Genomic DNA, 23469 nt, shown 5'->3' on the forward strand with positions numbered 1-23469 from the left:
TTCCATCGATGAAGTATTATTTAAGCTGACTTCAAGGTAGTGCATGTATGAAGTGATGCAGGGTAAATGCTCAACTTCTACACAGGATGTCAGGGATCTGAACCTGCTAGCTCCTTTGAGGAGAAAGTGTGCATTTTGTTCCTGGGAAACTATCTGTGAGGCACTGTACTCCATCCTGTGGAGTCTCTGGGAGTGAGAATTGGCTTGATGGCAGACTTGTTATGTACACACACCCTTACTTAAATGAGGAGGTATCAAAAAGTTTTAGGAAATTACATTATCTTTAAGCTCTATTTTTTAATGAATATCTTAAAACCTCCACTTATGTACAAACTATACACACACACTATAGTTCTTTGCTCTATGTGTATGTGTGTGTATAATTGTATATATAATATAATATATATGCTTCTTAAACTCACTGCTATCGAGTCGATGCTGATTCACAGTGACCCCATAGGATCAAATAGAACTGCTCCTATGAGTTTCTGAGACTGTCACTGTTAATGGGAGTAGAAGGACCTTGTCTTTCTCCCATGGAGCAGCTGGTGGTTTTGAACTTCTGACTTTGCAGATAGCCCACTGTGACATCACCACACAGCTTGTGGGTAAATGGAAACCATTTTTATTATTAAACTAATTTTTATAGACAACTTACATATTTAGTATCATACTCTGTATTAGAGTAGTTCTAGGAGGTGTTGGCATATGGTAATGATATGCCACGATAAAGACTGAATTTGTGTATTTTAATTCATTTGATCATTTAGGAATGAATAGCAGAAAATATCGACTGCCACCAATGTTGCTAATCACTGCTTCTGGTTCGGGGAGCAAACCGAGAGTTAAGCATTTGGATTAGTTCTGACTTAGGACAAGTGAGATTTTTATACTCTTAGTGTCCTTGTTTATAAGCCGCTGGCTTCCTTGGCTTTTCCTAGCTTTACCAGAGCTTCACTGATGGTCCAGTGGGTCGTCAGCGAGGGAAAGCTCTGTGAATTTTAGGACATTTTTTAACTTGTGAGGGCACGCCCCGTCACCATTGGCCTGTCAGTTCGTCAAAGGGGTAGTGTCTGTCTTGCTGTAATGGTGGAAGCGGTGCCTCTGATCCTTCAAATTACCAGCGCAGTTTTGGCAGAGCTCCCAGGTGCAGGCAGACTAGGAATGTGGGCCAGCACCTCGCTGCTGAGAGAACAGCTCATCTCAGATTTATGAAGTAGCAACTGCACACCTGGCTGGTGACTGCTTCAAGTTGGAAGCACCTTCCACATAACCAGGGAAGAGCTGCTTCCTCAGAGCATGAATTGAAGTGAAGGATAGGGGCAGAATCCAGCTTAGGGTGTGGCACGGTTAAAAATGGGAGGAGACAACTAGACTAGAACCACCTGCTAACCTGATGATGAGCTCTCTGAAGAATACGCGGGGGTATTGGAAGTGGTCCAGGGAAATGGAAGGCCTAGAGAGAGTCATGGTAGCCCAGAGTGAGATGAAGTGCACTGGTACAGCTGTTTGGGGTCACAGTCATGGTCAGTTGTGCCAGGCATGACAAGTTGAAGAGAGATGGTGTTGCATTCGTTGTCCAAAAGGATATTTCATGATCCGTTGTGAATTAAAGCCGTGTAGTGGATGGAATACATCATATGGCTTCCAGGGAGACCAGTTAACCCGGCTATTACTCAAATGTATGCACCAACCACTAAGGCCAAAGATGAAGAAACTGAAAATTTTTACCATCTCTTCACTCTAAAATTTATTAACTACGCAATAAACATATATTGGTAATTACTGGTAAAAGTTGGAAACAAGGATCAGTAATTTGAAGTTATTATCTTGCTGATAGGAAAGATACAGGAGATAGCAAGATAGAATTTTGCAAGACCAATGGCCAGTTTATTTTTCAACATCATAGACAGTGACTATCTCCATGGACCTCGCCAGCTAGAAACCACAGGCATCCGTTTGGCTGTGTCTGTGGAAAGAGGCAGGATCACTCAGAACAAGGTTAGGGGCTCTCTGTGGAACAGACCATCGATTGTTCTTAAGGATGTTAAAGTTGAATTGAGGAGAATTAAGCCAAGTCCATGAAAACCAAAGTATATTTAGAGACCATCTCAAGTACAGTTTTTATGCACTGAACACTAGTGACCAGATGACCTTGAGAACATCAGGGAACAAACAGTTATTGTCTTGCCTTTGTGGCAGGAAAGAAAGAAAAGACCAAAGTCAATGTCTGACTCTTCCCCGAAGCTTGCTTTTCAATGTAAAGGGCAGCTCGAGAAAATAAAACTGCTATTAATAATAATAATGTACAAAGACCTGGAGTTAAAAACTCAAAAAGAGTGAGCTTGGCAGCATTTCTAACCCTGAAGAGAGATTTTCAATATTGAGGAATTATCTGCGTAAAGAAGCACTGTTGGCATAGTGGGGTGTGTATTGGATTGCTAACTGCAAGCTCAGCAGTGCAAACCGATCTGTCCCTCTGTGTGAGAAAGACAAGGATTTTTGCTTTTGTAAAGATCCAGCATTGCTAATGACCTGAGCAGACTCTACTTTTTATATGCCTTTTGAGTGGTGTAACTTAATATTTGGTTACGTACTTGATAATTTGTTTTATTATGTAATTGATAAAATGGTGATGTATATTAATGTTAGTTCAACCATATATTTATATTGTCTGTGGTTATATTGCAGTGGGAGAAATGATTTTTCAGTGTTCACCAGCTTGTAAAAACCTCGGTGCGAGGGCGTAAACATCTAAATAAATGATGAAATGCAAAAAAAAGATAGCCTTGCTAGGAATTAGCAGTGAGTTTTGTTTTAAGTTTTATGGGAAAAAGACTTATTAAATGACTCAAGAAGTGGAGACAGTGCGCAGAGATCCTATACCAAAAATAATTGGTGACATCCAACCATTTCAGGAGGTTACATGTCTAAGAACTGATGGTGTTGAGGGAAGAAGTCCAAGCTGATCTGAAGGGATTGGCAAAAAGCAAGCCTCCAGGAATTGACAGGATAACAATTGAAATGTCTCAACAAATGGATGCGCTACTACTGGAAGTGAATGCATTTATAAACCAGAAAAGTCCTCAAACTAGCTGGAAGAAAGGTCAGAGGTAGTGGGAGCAGGTGCCTTTAGGGCCCAACCTCCCTCCTCCAGAGACCTTGAGCACCAACCTATAGAATCATCTCCTGCTCCTATGGCCTATCTCTTCACCAATCCAAGAAGTAACCCCTCCACTTGGCCACAGTTTTGTCATCTTGCCCGTAGTCCTGTGCCCAGGCAGGCATGGGCGAGCAGTATTCCGAGTTTGGCCTTTTCTAGCACATGGCACGGTCCCTCTATACCAGTTAGCGCTCTGCAATTATCATGCTTTTAGATCCTGAGGCCCACCTCGGATCTTGTCTTCTTCTGGGCAGCTGTAGCTGATTCTCCCAGGCTGTCCACGCTAGTTCTGAGGGTCAGTGAGTAGGAGGTAGCATAAGTTAGCTCTCCACAGAGCCCCTGCATGTCCAGGCGCTGTCCAGCTGCTGGTCTGCTGCCAGGTTCTGTAGCAAGCAGTTCCTCATCTGTCTGGGAATGTGCTCACGGTGGCCACAGGAGGAGTTCCGTGTAACTGGGTTGTAGAAATATGATTACGTGGCCAATCGCCTAGAAGAAACCACTGTTTGTGCCCATTACAAAGTAATGTGATCCAACAGAATGTGGAAATTATCAAATAGTATCTTTACTATTAAAAGATCCCAGGTGATGTAGTGGGTTACTTGCAGTTTGAAACCACCGGCCACTCCTCAGGAGCAAGATGAGGCTCTGTACTACCATAAAGATGACAGTCTGGGGACCCCATGGAGTGGTTCCGCTATGTCCTACCGGGTCTCTATGAGTTAGAATTGACTCCATGACAATGAGTTCCTTTGATCTTTAATATTACAATTATGCCACAGATGTTTAAAAATAATTACAGCCGTACATTGACAAAGAATGGCCAGAAATTCATGCTGGACATAGAAGAGGATGTGGAATAAGAGATATCATTACTGATATCAGATGGAGCTTGGCTGAAAGCAAAGAATACCAGAAAGATGCTTACCTGTGTTTTATTGACTACTGAAAGGCATCTGACTGTCCAGATCATAACCAAGCATGACTAACATTTTGAAAAATGGGAATTCCAGAACCCTTGTGCTCATGTGGAGGCTATATGTAGGCAGCAATTTGGACAGAACCAGGGGATTTAAAATCAGGAATCGTGGGTGCCAGGCTCGTATCGTTTCACGGTATTTGCTCACTCTGTATGCCGAGTTGATGATCTGAGAAGCTGGACTATGTGAAGGAAAGCCAAAGCATTAGGATTTGAACAAGGCTTGTTAACCTGTGATACATAGATGACACAGCTACGCTGTGGAATGCAAGAGGACTTGACACACGTACTGATGAGGAACAGACTACTCCCTTAAGCATGGATTCCCCCTCAACATCAAGATTGCGAAGGCCCTCACACCAAATCAATCAATAAGTTGTCAATAAATAAGTTTTACATGTATGTACAAGCAGCACCAATGGTAGTAGCATTCAAGTGGTCAAAGAATGTATTGCATTAGGCAAACCTACCAAAGATCTCTTTCTTTAAAGTGCTAAAAAGCAAAGATTTTGCTTTGAAGACTAAGGTGCCCTAGGCCTGTATTCCCTTCGTGTGTACATGGAACCCGGGCAGAGAGGCATCGCATTGGAATGATGGTGTTGACTCCATCATGAACTGCCGGAAGAAAGAACACATCAGTCTTGGCCGAAGTATAGCCAGAATGCGCCGTAGAGGTGAGGATGGCAAGACTCATGTACTTTGGACATATTAGAAGGGAAGAGCAGACCCTGGAGAAGGACACCATGCTTGGTTGGTACAGTAGAGGGTCATTGAAGAAGAGGAAGACCCTCAGGGAGATAGATGGGCACCGTGATAGCATCAGTAGGCCCCCTCCTGGTGTAAATTGTGAAGACGGTGCAGGAGCGTACAGTGTTTCTTTCTGTTGCACAGAGGGTTGCTGTGCTCAGAATCTCCTCGAGCACGTTTGAAAACAATGAGCTGGGCTGCGAGACGTATGGTAAACAGTGAAAGGTAGTATGGATGCTGCTTTATACTCCCTGCCATTGAGTCAGTTCTGACTCACAGTGGCCCTGTAAGACAGGGCAGAACTGCCCCTGTGGGCTCCGGCACTGTAAGTCATTGCAGGAGTAGGACGCCTTAGCTTTCTCCCATGGAGCAGCAGGGGGTTTACTGCTGACCTTGCTGTTAGCATCCAGGTTGTAACCCACTGCCTCTTCAGGGCTCCTAGAGGCTTCTTTCAAACCCAAACCAAACTGACTGCCATCGAGGCAATGCTAACTCATGATGACCGTATAGGATAGGATAGACCTGTCCCTGAGACTGTTAACTCTGCACAGGTGTAGAAAGCCCTTTCTCCTTCAGAATGGCTGGTGGTTTTGAACTGCTGACCGTGCAATTAGCAGCAGAATGTGTAACCACTATGCCATTAGGGCGCCTAGGAGCTTCTCACTGCCATCAAGTCAGTGCCAGCTAATAGTGACCCAATAGGACAAGATTCAATGACAAATCAAAAATTGCATAGCTAACAGGTATGTTAATTGACCTTGAAAATATCGTGGCAAGAAGAAAAATGTAGGAAACGAGATTTTAAAAAATTGACATTTTAAAACATACTCTGAATTATAAAATATTTTAGAATAAATTGTGGGAGGTACTTAGAGATTTAAGCTCGAAACCAACTTTTAACCCATTCTCAGATAGGATAATTTTCCTTTATTTTTGTAGAAGCCATATGTTTTTAATAGTGAAAACCATTTTGTATGAACTGAGGCAATGAAACGTTTGAAATGATAGGAATTTGATACACTTAGTGGCACATTTGCCCTGGAGGGTTTCTAGTGCATCGAGTTAATTTGATGAGGTTCGTGCAGTTATGCAGGCCCCCACCAGATGGCAGCATAGGTAGCAATGTCCCACTAAATTCCAGAGATGGAAAATATAGATAGCACTATCTGTCCCACAGATCACTAGAGTTAAGTTAGTGGGCTTATGGTTATGTCTGTGGAAGGAAACAGGAGAGGAAGCAGAATGAGGCAAGGAGAGCTTTGGGTTGCAATGCAGGTAGGAAGGCTCAGCCAACTTCATGGGGAGCTCCTGAGCAAAGATTAAGAGGCTTAGGTCAGCATTAGGCAGAAATGCCTCTCACTGCTTGCTCATTGGCTCTGGTATTTCCAGGAAGAGCTTGGCATTGGTTTGTATTGAATGTTATGTTGGATTCCAATATCTCCTATAGCTGGCAGCTGCATTTCTGTACTGTACTTCCTACAGGCAAGGCCAAGTTTTTCTTGAGAGAGATCCAATCCATGTACAGACAGTTTGACTCAAATGGCCTCTTTTTAATTCAAATAAAGCATGTCTTTGAGAAAATAAGGTTATTTTCTGCTGGCAGCTCAGATATCCAGAACAACCAAACTCTCTGCCCTTGAGCTGACTCATAGCAACCCCGTGTGACAAGGTAGAAAGGCCCTTGTGAGTGTCAGAGTCTAACACCTTACAAGAGCAGAAAGTTTGGTCTTTTTTTCCTGCAAAGTTGGCTGGATGTTTTGAACTGATGACCTTGCAGTTAAGAGCTGAACACGTAACCACAAAACATCCATTGTCATCCAGTCACTTCCAATGTATAGTGAGTGACCCCTCAGGATAGAGTAGGGTTTCCAAGGCTGTGCTCTTCATGGATGAAGACTAGTACATCTTTCTCCTGTGGATTCCAGCTGTCAACCTTTCAGTTAGCCACTGAGCCCCTCACCACTGTACTGTCTGGGGTCCTTAAACAGTTGGACGTCCATTACATATTATAATTTGATACTAAACCTCACTTCCAAAAATGGAGGTATGATGTGATAACTTTTATACATTTCGCAGTTTGTTTTGATGCTGCAGATTTCAGATTTGAAGCTTTACAAAAGCCATGTCTAAATGGGTGCATAAGCACATGTGGTGAAGAAAGTGGATGGTGCCCAGCTTTCGAAAGATACAGCATCTGGGGTCTTAAAGGCTTTAAGTTAAACAAGCAGACATCTAGCAGGGAAGCATATAAGCTCGTATGTTCATGAGGTGTAACTCCTCAAGGGTTACAAGGAAGGGACAGTTCAACAAGGTGCAGTACAGCACTGACAAAACAGACATAATTTTTCTAGTTCCTGAATGCTCCTCCACCCCCACCCCCCCCAAAAAAAAACCCAAACACTACCATGACCCAGTTCTGTCTTATTCATCTGGCTGGACTGGAATATACACAATGGTACAGATAAGAATTCTTGACACATGGAATTCAGGACAGATAAAACCCTCAGTAACTGTAATGGGAGGAGCAGTATCATGAGAGTGGGGAGATGGTGGGGGTGAAGGGGGGGAAGGGGAAACCCATCACAAAGTTGGATATATAGCCACACCTCAGAGGGACTGGGGGTACGAATAACAGAAATATGGGTAAAAGACTACAGCAGACAGTGTAAAGCATGAAATAACAATCATATAATTGATCAAGGATTCATGAGGGTGGTGGAAGTGTGGGGGCAGAGGGGAATGAGCTGATACCAAGGGCTCAAGTAGAAAGAAAACGTTTTGGAAATGTTGATGGGAACATATCTGCAAGTGTTTAATAACTGAATGAAGGCTTGTTACGAGATCTGTAAGAGCTCCCCAATAAAATGATTAAGGAGAGAAAGGTCATGTCTGAGGCTGCTTCTGCATATGTACTTCTATATGCTACCAATAGATAACATGGTTATAATAGTGCATATGGGGGGGTGATGGAAACGTATTAGCTGTAACCAGACACCTTGAAGGATGAGTGTATGGGCCTGGTGGCTTAGGACCACAGTCTAAGAGGACATCAGAGACAATTGGCATAATATAGTTCAGAAAGACAATGCTCTCCATCTTACTTTGGTGAGTAACCGTAGGTCTTAGAAACTTCCGCGTGGCCATCTAAGATACAACTATTAGTCTCTCCCCATCTGGAGAAAAGACAAGTGAAAGGACATTGAAGATGCGTGGTCTAAAGGACATAGAAACCTTGCCAACCTCAGCTTCCACTACCTTGAGATTCGAGCTATGTGGTACCCAACTACCACTACCCACTCTTCTGAAAGGGACCACAATAGGTGGATCCTGGGAGAAAAATGTGGGGGAAAACTATAAATAATTTTTTTTAACTCCAAGCCTTCTGGTAGAACCTTTAATCAGTCTTTAATGCTTAATCTGGATTTCTCTATTTTTTTGCAGTTTTATTAGTAAATAACTCACGTACCATACGATTCAATGGTCTAAAATACTAACAAGAGTTGTTCAATCATCCCGATCGATTTTAGGACATTTTCTTCATTCTTATGCTCATTATTAGCTCCCCATTCCGTCTCATTCTCTCCTGCCAGAATCCTGAGAAACTATGAACCCAGCTTCTGTCTCTGTAAGTTTACTTATCCCGGAGTTCACGTGAAGAAAAACGCACAAAACCTCCCCTGACCATAAAAACAAACCAGAAGGGCCCCAATTTAAGAGAAAGCAGAAATGAAAACTGGGACACATTTAAAATGAGTCAAAAGAGAGAACACATGAGAAGTGTTAGCAGTAAGCCTAACACGATCATGGATCCCCTTTCCGGTGCCCTCTGTCTGAGAGCAAGGCTACTCTTACCCCTGGTCAGTGGTCAGAGGGCATTCTCCAGAGACTAACTGATCCAAGTGGAGACTGTTCGCTCATCTGCAGCCTCCTGCAGCCAGGGTTCTCAGATTGTAAGCTTTATTAGAACTCTCGCCTCTTGTCTTGAATTTTATTATTTATCATCCTAGGATCAGCTTCTCTGGATTTAGTTGACACCTCACTTAGATGGCTGCTTGGATGCCAGGTACTTACTATTTTTTCTGATAGCTAGGTTCTGTTAGCGTTTCTTCACCACACTTGGCTACAGCCCTCATATCTTCAGTGATCTTTTCATGAAGTGCACATTAAGTGGGTCATATCAGAAGAACGAATTGTTCTTAGTTTAGGGCCGTGATTAAGTGGCAGTTCAAAATCCATTAATATATTTATAATTTATATCCTTTTTTCACCTAGAAATGTCATCATTATTTTATTGGAGAACATTATAAAACATCCCAATGAAACATCTCAGTGGGGCATGTGATAATTCTGTTGATAAAATCATTCATTTAGCCCGGGTATGGGTTTTAAAATACTGTTTAGAAAAGGGAAGTATACATGAATAGGACAGCTTTGTATACTACAAGGATTGTTGTGCAGATTAAAAATGAAAGTGACTGGGTAACTACATAAACAATGAGGGTTGGAACTGGGGTGAAACTTTAATTCACATTTACTAAGACAGAAGTAGGTTTGCTGGCTGAAGACATGTTGTGGTAATGTAGAGAGAATCTTAAAATAGCACATATATGGTGGTCTTAGGTCGCCAGTTATTGGGCATCCTCAAAGCAGGAGATTTGAACCCAAATCCAGTGACTTCTAAATCTGTAGCTGCGGGCTAATAGCCATCCATCTTCTCGCCGTAGGATAGCTCAGCCTTAAGTCCAAGGGAGTGTTTTAGTTCCTTTAATGCGCTACAGATGTGTTTAAGGCCAAGTCTGGTTCACTTAGTGAGGTTTCCAAGTTGCGTTCTTCCGGTGGGTCCTCTGAAGGATGCTATGTACTTGGACAGGACAGAGTGTAAAGTCTTGGTTGTCTGTAACACTCAGTCGGGGTCACCTTCGCCGGCATGGAACCTTGGTCAAAAGTGCCCGATGAGGAACGTAGTACGGGGCATAGTTTTTCATTGGGGGCTCTATATGAGTAACGTTAAATGTCTTTCCCAGCGGCGGGTTAGTTTATCCACCAGGAGAAGTAAAATCACGTCTGAGACAGACACCCTCCTCAGACTTGGATGGACATTACGTTTCCCTGAGGATCCCTGTAGGAGTGTGTTTTGATTTGGAACAGGAACTGATTGGTCTTCTTCTCCCTCCAAAATATGAAGCTGATGCCAGTTAAGGGAGGCCTCTCTTGACGAAGTGGTTTTTAAGATGTACCAATAACCCAAAGCCAAAACAACTGTACTGCCTTCAAGTCGATTGATCACACTCCGAGTGGCCCTACAGCGCCAGGTCGAACTGCCCTGTGAGTTTCTGTGACGGTGACTTCTCGACATGAGCAGAAAGCCTCCTCTTTCTCCTGAGGAGCAGCTCGTGGTTTTGAACTGCTGATGTTGCAATTAGCAGCCCAATGTGTCATTGTTCTGCCACCAGGGCACCAGTGTGGGGTGGTGTATGGATCGCAAGCAGTGTGCATACCGCCTCGGTGCTTGGAAGAGCAGATTGCAAGGTTCCATGACCTGAGAATAGATGCGTGCCGTTTTCATGATGTTTATCCTTAACGCTTATGGTTTTATACTATATTTATCCTTTCGTGATTGACTAACCTTGCTCAAGCATGGTGGTTTCCAGGTCTATCATGTCATGGGGTGCTCAGCGCTTTCATTACTGTTTTTTAGGGATGTGTGAACCAGAGTTTCTTAATCTATTCTGCTATCGCTGGGCGTTTGGGCTGCTTCCAGCTTCTTGCTCCTAAGAACAAGGAGACCACAGGTCTGGTTGTGTTGTGCCTTTTACTTCTTCGGGGTATATGCCCGGCAGAGTTATTGCTGGATCATGTGGGATTCCTATTCCCAGTTGTTGTAAGTTGTGCCTTACTGCTTTCCACAGAGGTTATATGTGTTTATGTTTTTGATTGCAATTCTTGGTCATTATAGCCGGACACATGTCTAATTCTGGTCTCGAGGTACAGGAGGCAGTAGCTCATGTAAACCATTGGTCTGTAGTCCAGTTTCTTCTCTTTTGTCTTGAGTTTCCCTTTCTCTTTTTTGTTCTAATTAAGAGAATAAAGAACAGTGGTTGAATTGTTATATTGTAGATGCCCACTCATAAGTTTTTAAGACCCTTTAAAAAAAGAGACCTCACTGCCATCCAGTCAGTTCTGATTCAAGAGTGACTGGGAGATAGGGCATACACTTGAAGAGCTGTTTTATGGCAAATGAATGGATTGTACAGTCCCATGAACTGGCTTTTCTTACACTTTTCCCCTGTATTCTTCCATTTTATATGTCACTTTAAAATCTTTTTATAAGTGTATAGTGTGTGGTTTATTTAGGAAATATGTAAAGTACTTAAAAACATAATGTCGCTCCTTGGGGGGTTGCTTTGCTTTGTATTATTTTCTTGTGGTATAGGTGAAGGTTACAAATTCATTTCCCATTTGATTTATACGCATTTTGTTTGCTGACAAGTCGTGCAATCCCTTCAGTGTAACAACACTATTCATTCCTGGGTTTCCTGCTTTCATTCGCCCATCTTACCTGCCCCTTTCTGCTTTCTGAACTTGGTTTTGGGAAAAGATGGCCCTTTTAGTGAGGAGTATTCTACTCTCGGGTAGTCTTGTGCATTGTATAGCTCTGTCTCGATTTAGACGGTAAGGTGACCCCCAGCGGGGAGTCCACCCCAGGTTTGGAAGTTGTCTTAAGAACCACCATCTCAGGAGTTCACTAATTTCTGTCCGGCTGTTAAGTCTGATGTTTATTTTTTATTATTTCATGTTTGTTTTCCATTTTTCTCCCACCCTGTCCTGGTACTTCTCTTATGGTCTTGACCAGACTGGTTGGTTCTGGAGCTGGGCACCATCTAGTTTAAATGATGGTTTTCATTTTGTGTCTTTAATGTGCAAGTGTGTGTGTGTGTATATATGTTGTTGTTGTTTTTAACTTTTTTTCATGAGGAGCCCTGTGGTGTAGTGGTTCTGTGTTGGGGTGCTAACTGCATGGTCAGTAGTTTGAAACACCAGCTGCTCCTTGGGAGATAGACGGGCTTTCTACTCCTGCAAAGAGTTACGTGGCTTTGAAGCTCACATGTCCAGTTGTGTTCTGGGCTCTAGGGTTTCTGTGAGTCAAAATCAGCTCAAAGGCAAGGAGCCTTTTTTTTTATTTTTTTTGGGGGGGGAGTTTATCGTGGCTTGGGTGAAACTTTATTCAGCATATCTGCTTTGCACTTGCTAATTCATCCATGTTTTGTAACATCGATCTACAGTTTCCATAAAAAAAACCTTGTTCTGCTTCCTCCCTTTGTTCCTGTTTCCATTCCTCCTCCTTTCCTCACCGCAGGCCTTCTAAACTTTGTCCTTGAGCAAATGCTGCCCTTGGGTTTCCAGTGATTGTTTATTCTGAGCAGGGTGCACCTCCCCGTGTTCTTGTTGCCATTAGAGTTGTCTGGCAGGTGGCTGACAGTTGAGCTATGGAGATAAGTCCAGTGCCAGACCTGCCGAGTGGCGGAGGCCATGTTGAGGGGTTCCTCCAGTCTCGTGTCTGACGAGTAAACTTGTGTGTGTGTTTGAATGATTTTTGAGTTTTCCACATTGCTACTTCATCTAGGATCTTCTAGCAGGTTCTTTCAGAGCAGTAGGTAGTGGCCATTAGTTATGCCTTAGATAGCCACTTTTAAGACTCCAGTTAATACTCCCTTCAGTAGGCTGTAGAACGTTGTCTTTGTAAACTATGTTATGCTAGTTGATCTGTTCCCCAAAGACTGTGGTCCTGAACTCTTGGGTCCTGTGACTCATTTCGTCAAGGTGTTTGATTCTGTGTAAAAAGTCTTAATTTCTTTGCAACATAGGTAAACACACAGAAAGAAATAGTCTATCAAATCTGTATATGGGTATGTATTTGTGGCTGTGTCCTACTCCCATATATCCATTCTACATCACAGTCACTGCAGGATTGTATCTATAATAGTATCTACCTATTACTTTAATTCTTTGACACCTCCCAGTATCTGCCTCTGCCTCTCCTCTTACTGCACATTGCCTCCCCTTCATCAAATGAAGATGCTTTTAGCCTCCAGCTGGTGACACACCTTCCCACCCTAGTAGCCCTCAAAGAATGCTTCTTTTAGTGTGAAAATCTTGAGTTTTACAATCATGGTTTCACACAATATCGTCCTTTTGTGGCCGACTAATTTCTCTCAGCCTTATGTTCTCCAGGTTCATCCATGTCATGCTGTGCTCTGCAGTCTCATCGTTTTTCTTTAGTGTTGCCTACATTTCCTTGTGTGTACATGCCATCGTTTAGTTATCCCTTCTGTTTATAGTCCTTTAGGTTATTTATGGCATTTTTGCTATTGGGACTAGTGCTGGGATGAACTTGGGTATTCATATATCTATTGGTGAAGAGCAAGGATGTCACTTTGAGGATTAAGATGCGCCTGACGCAAGCCGACAATATTTTCAGTTACCTCAGATCCATGCACACTCTGGACAATGAATAAGGAAGACCACAGAAAAACTGATGCATTTGAATTGTGGTGTTGACCAAGAATTGAAAGTACCATGGACTTCCAGAAGAACAAACAGATTTGTCTTGGAAAAGTACAGCTAGAATGCTCTTTAGAAGAAAGGAATGCAAGACTTTGTCTCATGGGCTTTGGATGTGTTATCAGGGGAGACTAGTCCCTGAAAAAGAAAATCCTGTTGGTAAAGTAAGAGAGTATTGAGAGAGTGGAAGATCCACTTTCATGATCCCAATTCTACCTTACAAATCTGGCTAGACCAGAGGATGTGCACTGGTACAGATAGAAACTGGAAACGCAGGGAATCCAGGACAGATGAACCCTTCAGGTCCAGTGGTGAGAGGTGATACTGGGAGGGTAGAGGAAGGGTGGGGCGGAAAGGGGGAACCAATTATAGGGATCTACATATAACCTCCTTCATGGGGGTTGAACAACAGAAAAGAGGATGAAGGGAGACGTGGGACAGTGTAAGGTATGACAAAATAATATATAAATCATCAAGGGTTCATCAGGGAACAGGGCGTGGGGAGGGAAGGGGGAAAATTAAGGAGCTGATACCAAGGCCTCAAGTAGAAAGAAAATGTTTTGGAAATGTTGATGGTAACATGTGTGTAAGTGTGCTCAATACAGTTGAATGATGGATTGTCATAAGATTTTTAAGAGCCCCCCCCAGATTAAATGATAAAACATTAAATAAAATTTATTTCTTTAGTTGTGTTAGCCCTTATTCTAAGTGTTCAATAGCACATGAGGGGAGTAGCTATATAGACAGCTCAGATATAGAGTATTTCTGTCATTGCAAAAAAAAAAAATGCAAGTAAAAAAGAGTTTGAATTTACTCGGTCTCCTTGAAATTCATTCTAATATTATTAATTACTCCATCCAAGTTTGTTTGCTCCTTTCGGATATTTCTTTGTCATAATTTCTCGATGTGCAGGGTATTGACTGTTAGTTCATCCAGCAACATGCTATCCTGGTTTACTGTTTATTTTCATGCATTTATTCCTCAGCAGTGGTTGCTCAGCAGCTCGTCCCAAACCACCAGCCACTCCTGGGGAGAAAGACGGGGCTTTCTACTCCCATAAAGAGTTAAGTCTCAGAAGCTCACAGGGTCAGCTCTGCCTTGTCCTGTGCAGTTGCTAAAGAGTCACCAGCGACTTGTTGGCAGTGAGTTAGGTTGGTTCTGGAGTGATGTGTTTTAAGTATGTGAAATAATATGTTTAAAACATAGACTTAGAAAAATTTGTTACAGACTAATGGATTTTCTACACTATTGTTGCTATTGGAACTACTAGACTTGCTTTTAAGTTAAACAAGACATCAGAAAGAAGGAAACCGCTTTCCATAAAATTAAGGGGAAAGGTATCAATAGAAATGGTCCAACTTATTTATTGTTTATTCATTTATATGATTTTATTTTCCAAGGACTACAACTCCAGGGGAAACGAAACTGCTGGCCTCTGAAATCTATGACATTCTTCAATCCTCGAATATGGCCGATGGTGACAGTTACAATGAAATGAATTCGCGTCGAAGGAAAGCTCAGTTTTTTCTGGGAACCACCAACAAACGTGCCAAAACAGTGGTTTTGCATATAGATGGTCTTGATGATACAGTAAGTGTGCTTTATAAACATAAGGTTCACTCATCAGATGGGGAAAATAAATTGTATTAGCTTAATGGTTTCTTCCATTTCATTTGTGAACAACCTTCAAAATTAGTCTCAACCATCAGTATTTTATAATGACACAGAATGTCGTTTACATTAAATTGGTCAGTTAACCAGAGGATGTGATGGTTTTATGTATTTTTTCTCCCTACCAATAGCTTCAAAATATATGAAGGAAAAATTTTCCGAGAAGAGATATAGACACATCTTGATTTGCGTTGCAGATTTCAGCACTGCTCTCTCAATGTACCAAACAGAAAAACACCTGTGAGAATATAGAAGACTTGAATAACATCCTCAAAGTAACTTAACCTAATTGACATTGATAGAATACCAACAACAGAATCAGGCACATGGATCATTTACCAAGACGGTCAAATTCTAGGTTATAAAAGAATTAAAACCATATCAAGTTTATTTTCTGAGCATAGTATGAAAAGAAGCTTAAAAATGTTTGGGAAGAAATTTGTTGTCTCTTCATTTCATTCTTCCACGAACGTTTTGAAGCTTCCTGTTAAAAACCTAGTTAGAAATCAACAATAGAAAGATACCGGGACAGTACCAAATGCTTGGAATCTATTGCATAGATTTATGAAGTAATTCATGGGTGAGTGAAGAAAGCACAAGAGATATTAAATAGCATTTTGAACTATCTGAAAATGATGGCGTAATCTGTAAAAATTGTTTGAAACATCATCTTGCTGGTTGCGTTTTACTTCTGTTGGTTATAGTTATTGTTTCCTTTGCTCTTTCCCCTCCATTTTGTTTTTGACTTTATTCTTTTAAAAAAACTAACTTTGCATTATGAATAGGTGAGGCTTATATTTCAGATCATCACATTTGTATCTAGCAATTTAAAAACATGTGAACCCTCCCTCCACCCCAAATGACCGCCCCTTTTGCTCTTCTAGAATATTATCTTCCCTCTTATCTTAGCAGAAATTGGTGCGCCCCTTCATCCAGCTGTTGCTAACACCTGTTGTTCCCCTCCCCCCACTGGTAACCATCCCTCCCCCCAAAAGAGCTGAAGGTTAGGCTACGTGTTATGTTGAGTTGTTACCACCATCAGCAGATAAGGAGTACCCAAAAGAGACTGTTGATGACCCTTAAAGATGCAAAGTAGCTGTGCTCGGGTTCTCTGGAGAAGCAAAAACAGTGATGCTTGTATGTGTTTGTCTATAGAAAGAGACTAGTGTTAAGAAATGGCTCACACAGTGTAGGACTAAGTAGGTAAGTCCAGTCACTAGTGTAGCTTTGGAAGCAGACGAACAGGAAGTGGGATGTTGAAACAGGAGGCTCCCACAGGTTGGTGGATGCAGAGGTAATGAATCCGAGGTTGGCTGGATGAATCCAAGGTAAGTCGTCTTTTCCTGTAATTGGCAGGTGGCACAACAGAAGGTTGACAAATCAGATGCAGGATCCAGCTCCAGCAGAAGGCGAAGGGCAAAAAGAGACTAACCATGCTCTGACTCTCTTTCTTATACACAAGGCCACACCCCCAAGGAGGTGTCACCAGACAAGGCCAGATTCATAGACTGGGCTCCATCCACCCCTCCATTCCCCCAAAGTGTCTAGTTGACACAAACTCCAACCACATAGTAAAAACCATGTAGAATGTCCTAAGAGAAGGATGCAGCAGCACAACTGCTTTATAAAGATTAGCTGGTTTAAGAAATAATGACTTAAACACTGAATGCGTCCTGATTTTTACTTGAATCTATTAGAACTTAACCCCCAGAGATTTTTAAGTTAGAGTAAGAGCTATAAAACGTTTTCCTGTAAAGAGTAAATATTTGGGGCTTTGCAGGCCATATGCGCTCTGTTTTATCTAGCAACTCTACCTTACCATGCAAGTTGCCAATATAGGCAGTGTCTTCAGAAATGGGTATGGCTGTGTTCCAGAAAAACTTTATTCACACAATCAACTGGTAGGCCATAGATTATTTAATCTTGCGCTAGAAGAACCTCTGCCTTTCAGCGTTTTCTTTGGGCTATTTATTCTTAGTTCTCTTCTGATAGCTTTAAGATATAAATAAATGTTCATTGTGTTTTGGATAAAATTATTAGAACTTAATATTAGCAGTGAAGCTTGAAAATATATCAGGGACAGGAATTATTACTCCATTAATATTTTACAATTTAATAAAGTTAATTAAGTACTCTGCCCCCAAAATATGAGATGGTAGAACAGAAATTGGGTCATTTGCAACTTTGTGCCTCTCGAATGTAGTGACTAGTTTACCTTAACTGGGGCTTGAATTGATTTACTGTTGTTTTGATAACCATATGCTGGGTTGGTTTTTTTTTTTCAGTCTCGGCGGAATCTATGTGAAGAGGCTTTGCTAAAAATTAAAGGCGTTATTAGCTTCACGTTTCAAATGGCTGTTCAGAGATGTGTGGTACGGATCCGCTCAGATCTGAAGGCGGAGGTTCGTGTTTTCAATGATTGAATATGCATGATTGAGGTTGTAGGAAAGGAAATCCGTGTTCAACATTCGTTCTTTTCATCCCGGCCTAGGCTCTGGCGTCAGCAATTGCATCAACTAAGGTTATGAAAGCACAGCAAGTTGTGAAAAGTGAAAGTGGAGAAGAGGTAAATGCTTTTACAAAGTATATTTGTACCTAACACTGTCTCTGGGATTTTCTCTGTGTCTAGAAGATTGTCACTATTTCTAGCCCAGAGCTTGATGAGATTTGAGAGGACTATCTTAATATATTTGGTTGATAATAGACTCTTAGAAATAGCTCTTTCATCTGATTCAGAGTCTGCTATTGTGAATTAATTTCTTTTGTCTCGGTATAAATGCTTTGCTGATCTTACAGGGATATTAAATACTCTCTTCATAGCCATCACTAGTTTTGACACATTACAAAGAAAAAGCCTAAACACTCACTGGCCACATAAATGTGGTAGAAAACTGTACCTATTGATACCTTCCTACTTTGTTAGAGACAGTGAAACCACTTACCGTTAGCTCACTTGGATTGCCACCGAAGGACGGCCAGTGGTACTCCACCTTCCACCCTGAGCAGGCACACATGTGAGTCTTTGTTCAAAAGACCAAAGTGTACAATAACCGCGAGAGCTTCAGGAGATGAATGTCTGAGTTCTCATTTGTGGCGATCCCTTTCTTTTTATTTTTTAAAAATCATTTTATTGGAGCTCATACAACTTATCACAATCCATCCACCCATCCGTTGTGTCAAGCATATTTGTACATTTATTGCCCTCATTATTTTCAAAACATTTTATTTCTTCTTGAGCCCTTGGTATCAGTTCATTTTCTCCTCCCCCACCCTCCCTCCCTCATGAACCTCTGATAATTTATAAATTATTATTTTTTTCATGTCTTACACCAACCGCTGGTTTTCTTCACCCATTTTTCTGTTGTCCATCCCCCGGGAGGGGGTTATATGTCGATCCTTGCGATCGGTTCACCCTCGCTCCCCACAGCTTCCCCTTCCCCTCCTGGTATCGCTACTCTCATTATTGGTCCTGAGGGATTCCCTTTCGATGCTTATGCTTATGCACCGCTCAACAATTAGACCTATCTTCTTTAAAAAGTAAAAACTTAAGAGAAATGTAGCCCCCTGAGAATCAATATGGCATCAGAATGAGTAACAATGTTTAACCGACAGCTCCTAACATTTTGTATGTGTCAGATGCTGGTCCCATTCCAAGATGCGCCTGTGGAAGTCGAACAGAACATAGACCTTCCAGACTACCTGCCTGAGGATGAGAGCCCCACGAAGGAGCAAGATAAAGCCGTGTCCCGGGTTGGTTCGCACCCAGAAGGTGGAGCCAGCTGGTTGAGCACAGCTGCAAACTTTTTATCCAGATCATTCTACTGGTGACTTCAATGTGGGCCTGAAGGACTGTGCGAACCACCAGGGGGCAGTGTACCATTGTGGTGGTGAACTGTCAAGTGCAATTTGCAATAAATTATCATGAAAAGTTTTTAGATTATATGATTACGTATGCTGCATTTTCCATTTTATTGGACATTTTACTCCACTAAGTGGTTAAAAGGACAAAGGCGACTGTGGGATTGCTTTGTCTGTGAAGGTATTTTTGGTTTTGCTTCATTGCCTCACTTTTTTTTGTATGGGTCCACTGTTAAACCAAACATGTATGTGCAGCTTTACATTTTATTGTACAAGGCTAAGTCAGAAGTATTGCTACTTTATTAGACAAACATCACAATGTGAAGGTATTTGCTTGGCATAGCGTTCATCTAGCTTCTACACTCTGCAGGTGTTGTTTTCCATCTCTCTAAGCCTTCCCTAGAAACATCAGTGCTCCAGGTAGACTGCATCCGGCTGGCAGTGTGGAGACCCCGGAGGACTCAGACTATGTACCTTTTCAATGTTCTCTGTGGTTGGGGCACATAAAACTGACGGGGCAATTTAGGGCTCTAGTTTGGGTAGGGTAAGGCCTCGCAAAGAAATTTTCTCAGGATAGCCCGTTGCAACCCTTGAAGGATGGATAGGTGTGTTGTGTGGGGGAATCATTCGACACAACTGTCCTCGCCTTAAACTTCTTCATAAGAAGCCCTCGTGATCATCCTGTGTCCTCTGAGGAAGTCCGTCAAGAATTGTTCCTTGGGAATCCTCTGAAACAATCCCTCAACCTCTGAGCTGACTCTGCCTGGAAGTGATTCCCCTGGGCTCTCAGAAGTCACTTGTTTTATCGGGCTCGTAGTTTCTTGGTTTTTTAAGGCGCACTAAGCAGACTGGTGAGTGTATTACCAAGAGAACTTGTCTGCAGCCCTCTGACCATAGCCCCGTTTCATTTGGAATAAACCTGTGCGTGTGTGAACTAGAGCCCTGGTAGCAATGCTTCTTGACTTACCCTCGTTTATCTCAAGCACATGATTAGGGAAACTCGTTTTCTCCTCAAGCCATGGGACCTAGCTGAAGATGTGTTTGTTAAGCTCAATTTGTACATGAATGACAGAACATTTTTTCTTTCTTCATAAAAGATAGTTGATTTGGGACCTTTAACTGAAAGTCAGAAACACTTCTCATTTACCCCCCTTTTGTGCCTTTTTATTTGTCAACTATGTTTATACACAGGACATTACTGATGACATTTTGTCAATTAAAGTATAGTAATCCATTGTCATACAAATACTACAAAAGCTTTGCAGTCCAATTTGTTATGGTGAGGTGAACTAAATCAGCTGAGAAGAAACACGTGTGCATATTAACCGAGTGTTTTCGAAGAGCCTTGCGTGAAAACCGTGTTTCTTGTGGACCACTGCTCAGTTGGTTTCCATTCGCTCTGGAGAGAGCCAGCATACTGTTGCAAGAAACTGTACACTCTACCCTGCTAGGAAAAAGTAAGCATAGCAAGGAACTGACAGACTTGAACAACACCAACGAAACTGAATGCTGGCAATGCTTTAGAGCCGCTTTGAAAAGGTGAAAGAGCCCCTGGTGGCGCAGTGGGTTAAACACTGGGCTGCTAACTGAAGCTTTGTTATTGGAATCTACCAGCTGCTCTGCAGGAGAAAGACGAGTCAGTCATTTACCAGACAGACGGTGTCTCAGAAACCCCAGGGCTCAGTTCTACTCTGTTCTATAGTGTCTGAATTCGAATCAAGTCAATGGCAGTGGGTTTGTCTTTGGGTTTGAACCTTCAAATGTGCCCTGCCTGGCATAAGCTTGTTCAATAGGTATTTTCCTTCTTACTATTGCCTTTTGTGAGTTAATTAAGAAAATGCTGCGATTGTATTGATTAAAAAAAACAAAAACTAACTTATTGCTTCTCGAGAAAGCCAGCACTGTATCATAATGTGGTTTTTCCTATCCAGCCATAAAAAAATGAACTTCGGTAAAGGTAAGATATATGTGTATGAATGTATATTTATATATATTGTTTTTGGTAGGTAAGAGGAAACTGCATGTATGCAATGCCATAGGAAGTTTCTCAGATATTTGGCAACTAAAATTTGTTTTCCTTTTTATTGGAAATCAAGGTAAATCCAGATAAAATTTCATGCTTATATGATTAGAAATAAGAAGTCAATTTTTTGGTAACCAACGTGCAGAGCTGCAATTTTACAACTTAGAGAAAGTGAAATGAAAATTGAATCCTGGAGGGTTTCTTTACATTTTTATCCCTTCTCTTTCAGAAAAAGGGAAGGGAAAAAAAGCATCCAGTGTCAATGGGGAAATTTATGTAAAATCTCATCACCTGGGAGAGTCTTCAGTTCACTCACATAGTGATCTTCTGGAGGAATGGGTTCAGAGGCAGATTTTCAGACTAGATACTTGCTTACATTTCCCCTCTCTGTCTAGGCTGTGACTCAAAGGACACGCACAGATTGAAAATACAAGTTTCAGGAGCATATATTGCTTTAAACGCATAATGCAACTTGCTGCTAGAACCAGCTGTGTTGAAAAGAAACAAAATCACCTCTTTTCTATAGCCATGGAAACAAAGTTTACTGTTCTAACAAGTGTGTATTTTATTTTGCATTGCTACACATCTGCTTATTTAACAACAGCATCCCTTTGGTAGGAATGGTTCAATACTAGTAGATAATCCAGCTTGATGTTTGTGTGTTCTAATTCCAAGTATTCTTTTACTCCAGGTCTTACGGAGCAGTTAAGGCAACTGTAAAGGGATTTTTTGAACTATATTGTAAAATAATAAAAGGTAACAATTAAAATGAAGTGGATATTGTATTTTTGTGCTATCAGCATTATTGATTGCTCTTTGTATATTCAATCTCAGGCACATTCTCCTTGTTCCCTGCAATTAGGATACCTACATCTCCCATTGTTTTCCCTCATGATGCGCAGTTCTCTTCTCCGAGAGTAGCCCTTCCTATCCCTGGACTCGTCTTAGCATTTATCACATGTTAGTGAAATTGCCTGTTCACCGTGTCTCTTCCCATCTTAACTGCATAGCTTCTTTTTGAGAACACAGGAGACTTCTTCACCATTAACACTAGCTGTGCTTTCTTTGAAGGAAGTGCCAGAATGCATTTTGAAGTAGTGAAAAAATTTTTTAAAACTCAGTGAAAATAAGTAGCTAGAACCATTGCGCAAGTAGGATAAATATCCCGTTGTATTTTCTGGGCATCGGTTTGTTTCTGATTTGTTGGTTTTTATTTGGCAAATGCCTTAATTTGTCATTTGATTTTTATTATAAAAAAATTGGCGGTACTCACTCACTCTCACTAACTCACTCTCTCACTAACTCACTCTCACAAAAAAAAAAAAGAAAAAAAATTGGAGGCTATGTATTTCTATATATAATGTAGGCAGCACAGCCAATCCTGAGGGGGAAAAAATGGGACTGGCATTCCAGGGGATGGGGGTCATCGGAGTGGATGGGGTTGGAAGGGGGAGCAGGTAGTCAACCAACTCTTGGATGAGGGAACAACAAGAGATCTAAAATTGATGAGACCTGGTGGGGTTTCATCAAGTGCAGTGTATCCAAGAGGAATTACTGAGCCAGTGGAGGATGAACATGATAATGAGACAGGAGGCAGATGAAAGAAAATAGAGGAAAGAAGTAGGATACAAGCTATTTATCGAGGCATAGCTATAGGCATGTATATATAATGAAAGGGTTAAAGGCCGATTATATTTATATGTTAAGTATTAAAATAGCGGATGGACTTTGGACCTCTATTCAAGGCCTCCCTAAACAGAAGAACACTTTGTTCTAATAGCCTGGCAATCTTTGATACTCATCTTCTGAAACGATCACTGAAGACAAAATGGGTGCATAAGCAAGTGTGAAAAAAGTGGTGGTGCCTGGCTATCAAATGATACAGCATCCAGGATCTTAAAGGTTTTAAGTTAAACAAGCAGCCATCTAGCAGGGAGACAAATAAGTCCACACGGAAGAAGCACACCAGCCTGTGTGATCATGACATTTCCATGGGATCAGGTATCAAAAAATCTAAAACATTTATATTGGTGTGGATGAGGGGGATGAAGAAAAGACCCAAGCCCATCTGTAAACATTTGGACATCTCCCCACAGAAGGGTTACAAGGAAGGGGCAGTTCAGCCCGGATGCGGTATAGCACCAACAAAACCCATCATTCCTCTAGTTCCTGAATGTTCCCTACCCCACGACTATAACACAGTTCTGCCTTACAAATCCGACTAGACCAGAGTACACACATTGATACAGATAAGAGTTTTTGACACGTGGAATTCAGGACAGATAAAAACCTCGGGAACAGTATTGGGAGTAGTGATATGGGAGTAGAGGGATAGGGAGGGTGTGGGGGAGAAAGTGGGCACCCATCACAAGGTTGATACAGTCCACCCCCCAGGTGAATGAGTGACAAATGTGGGTGAAGGGAGACATGGACAGTGCCAAACACGAAATAATATATAGTTAATTGATC

General features: G+C 41.7%; 1 protein-coding gene across 1 annotated transcript in view; it reads left to right on the forward strand.

Annotated features, from left to right (window-relative positions):
- The window catches only part of ARMC1 (armadillo repeat containing 1), a 38028-nt gene extending 16259 nt beyond the window's left edge, over nucleotides 1–21769 (forward strand). The window contains exons 4-7 of the mRNA XM_075549629.1: nucleotides 14849–15038; nucleotides 17405–17521; nucleotides 17611–17685; nucleotides 18756–21769. Of these exons, the coding sequence (XP_075405744.1) occupies nucleotides 14849–15038; nucleotides 17405–17521; nucleotides 17611–17685; nucleotides 18756–18947 (574 nt within the window). The 3' untranslated portion in view covers nucleotides 18948–21769. The remainder of the gene's footprint in view (nucleotides 1–14848; nucleotides 15039–17404; nucleotides 17522–17610; nucleotides 17686–18755) is intronic.
- The last annotated feature ends 1700 nt before the right edge of the window (nucleotides 21770–23469 follow it).

This window comes from Tenrec ecaudatus, chromosome 5 (genome assembly GCF_050624435.1).
Source record: "Tenrec ecaudatus isolate mTenEca1 chromosome 5, mTenEca1.hap1, whole genome shotgun sequence".
NCBI classification, from domain to species: Eukaryota; Metazoa; Chordata; class Mammalia; order Afrosoricida; family Tenrecidae; genus Tenrec; species Tenrec ecaudatus.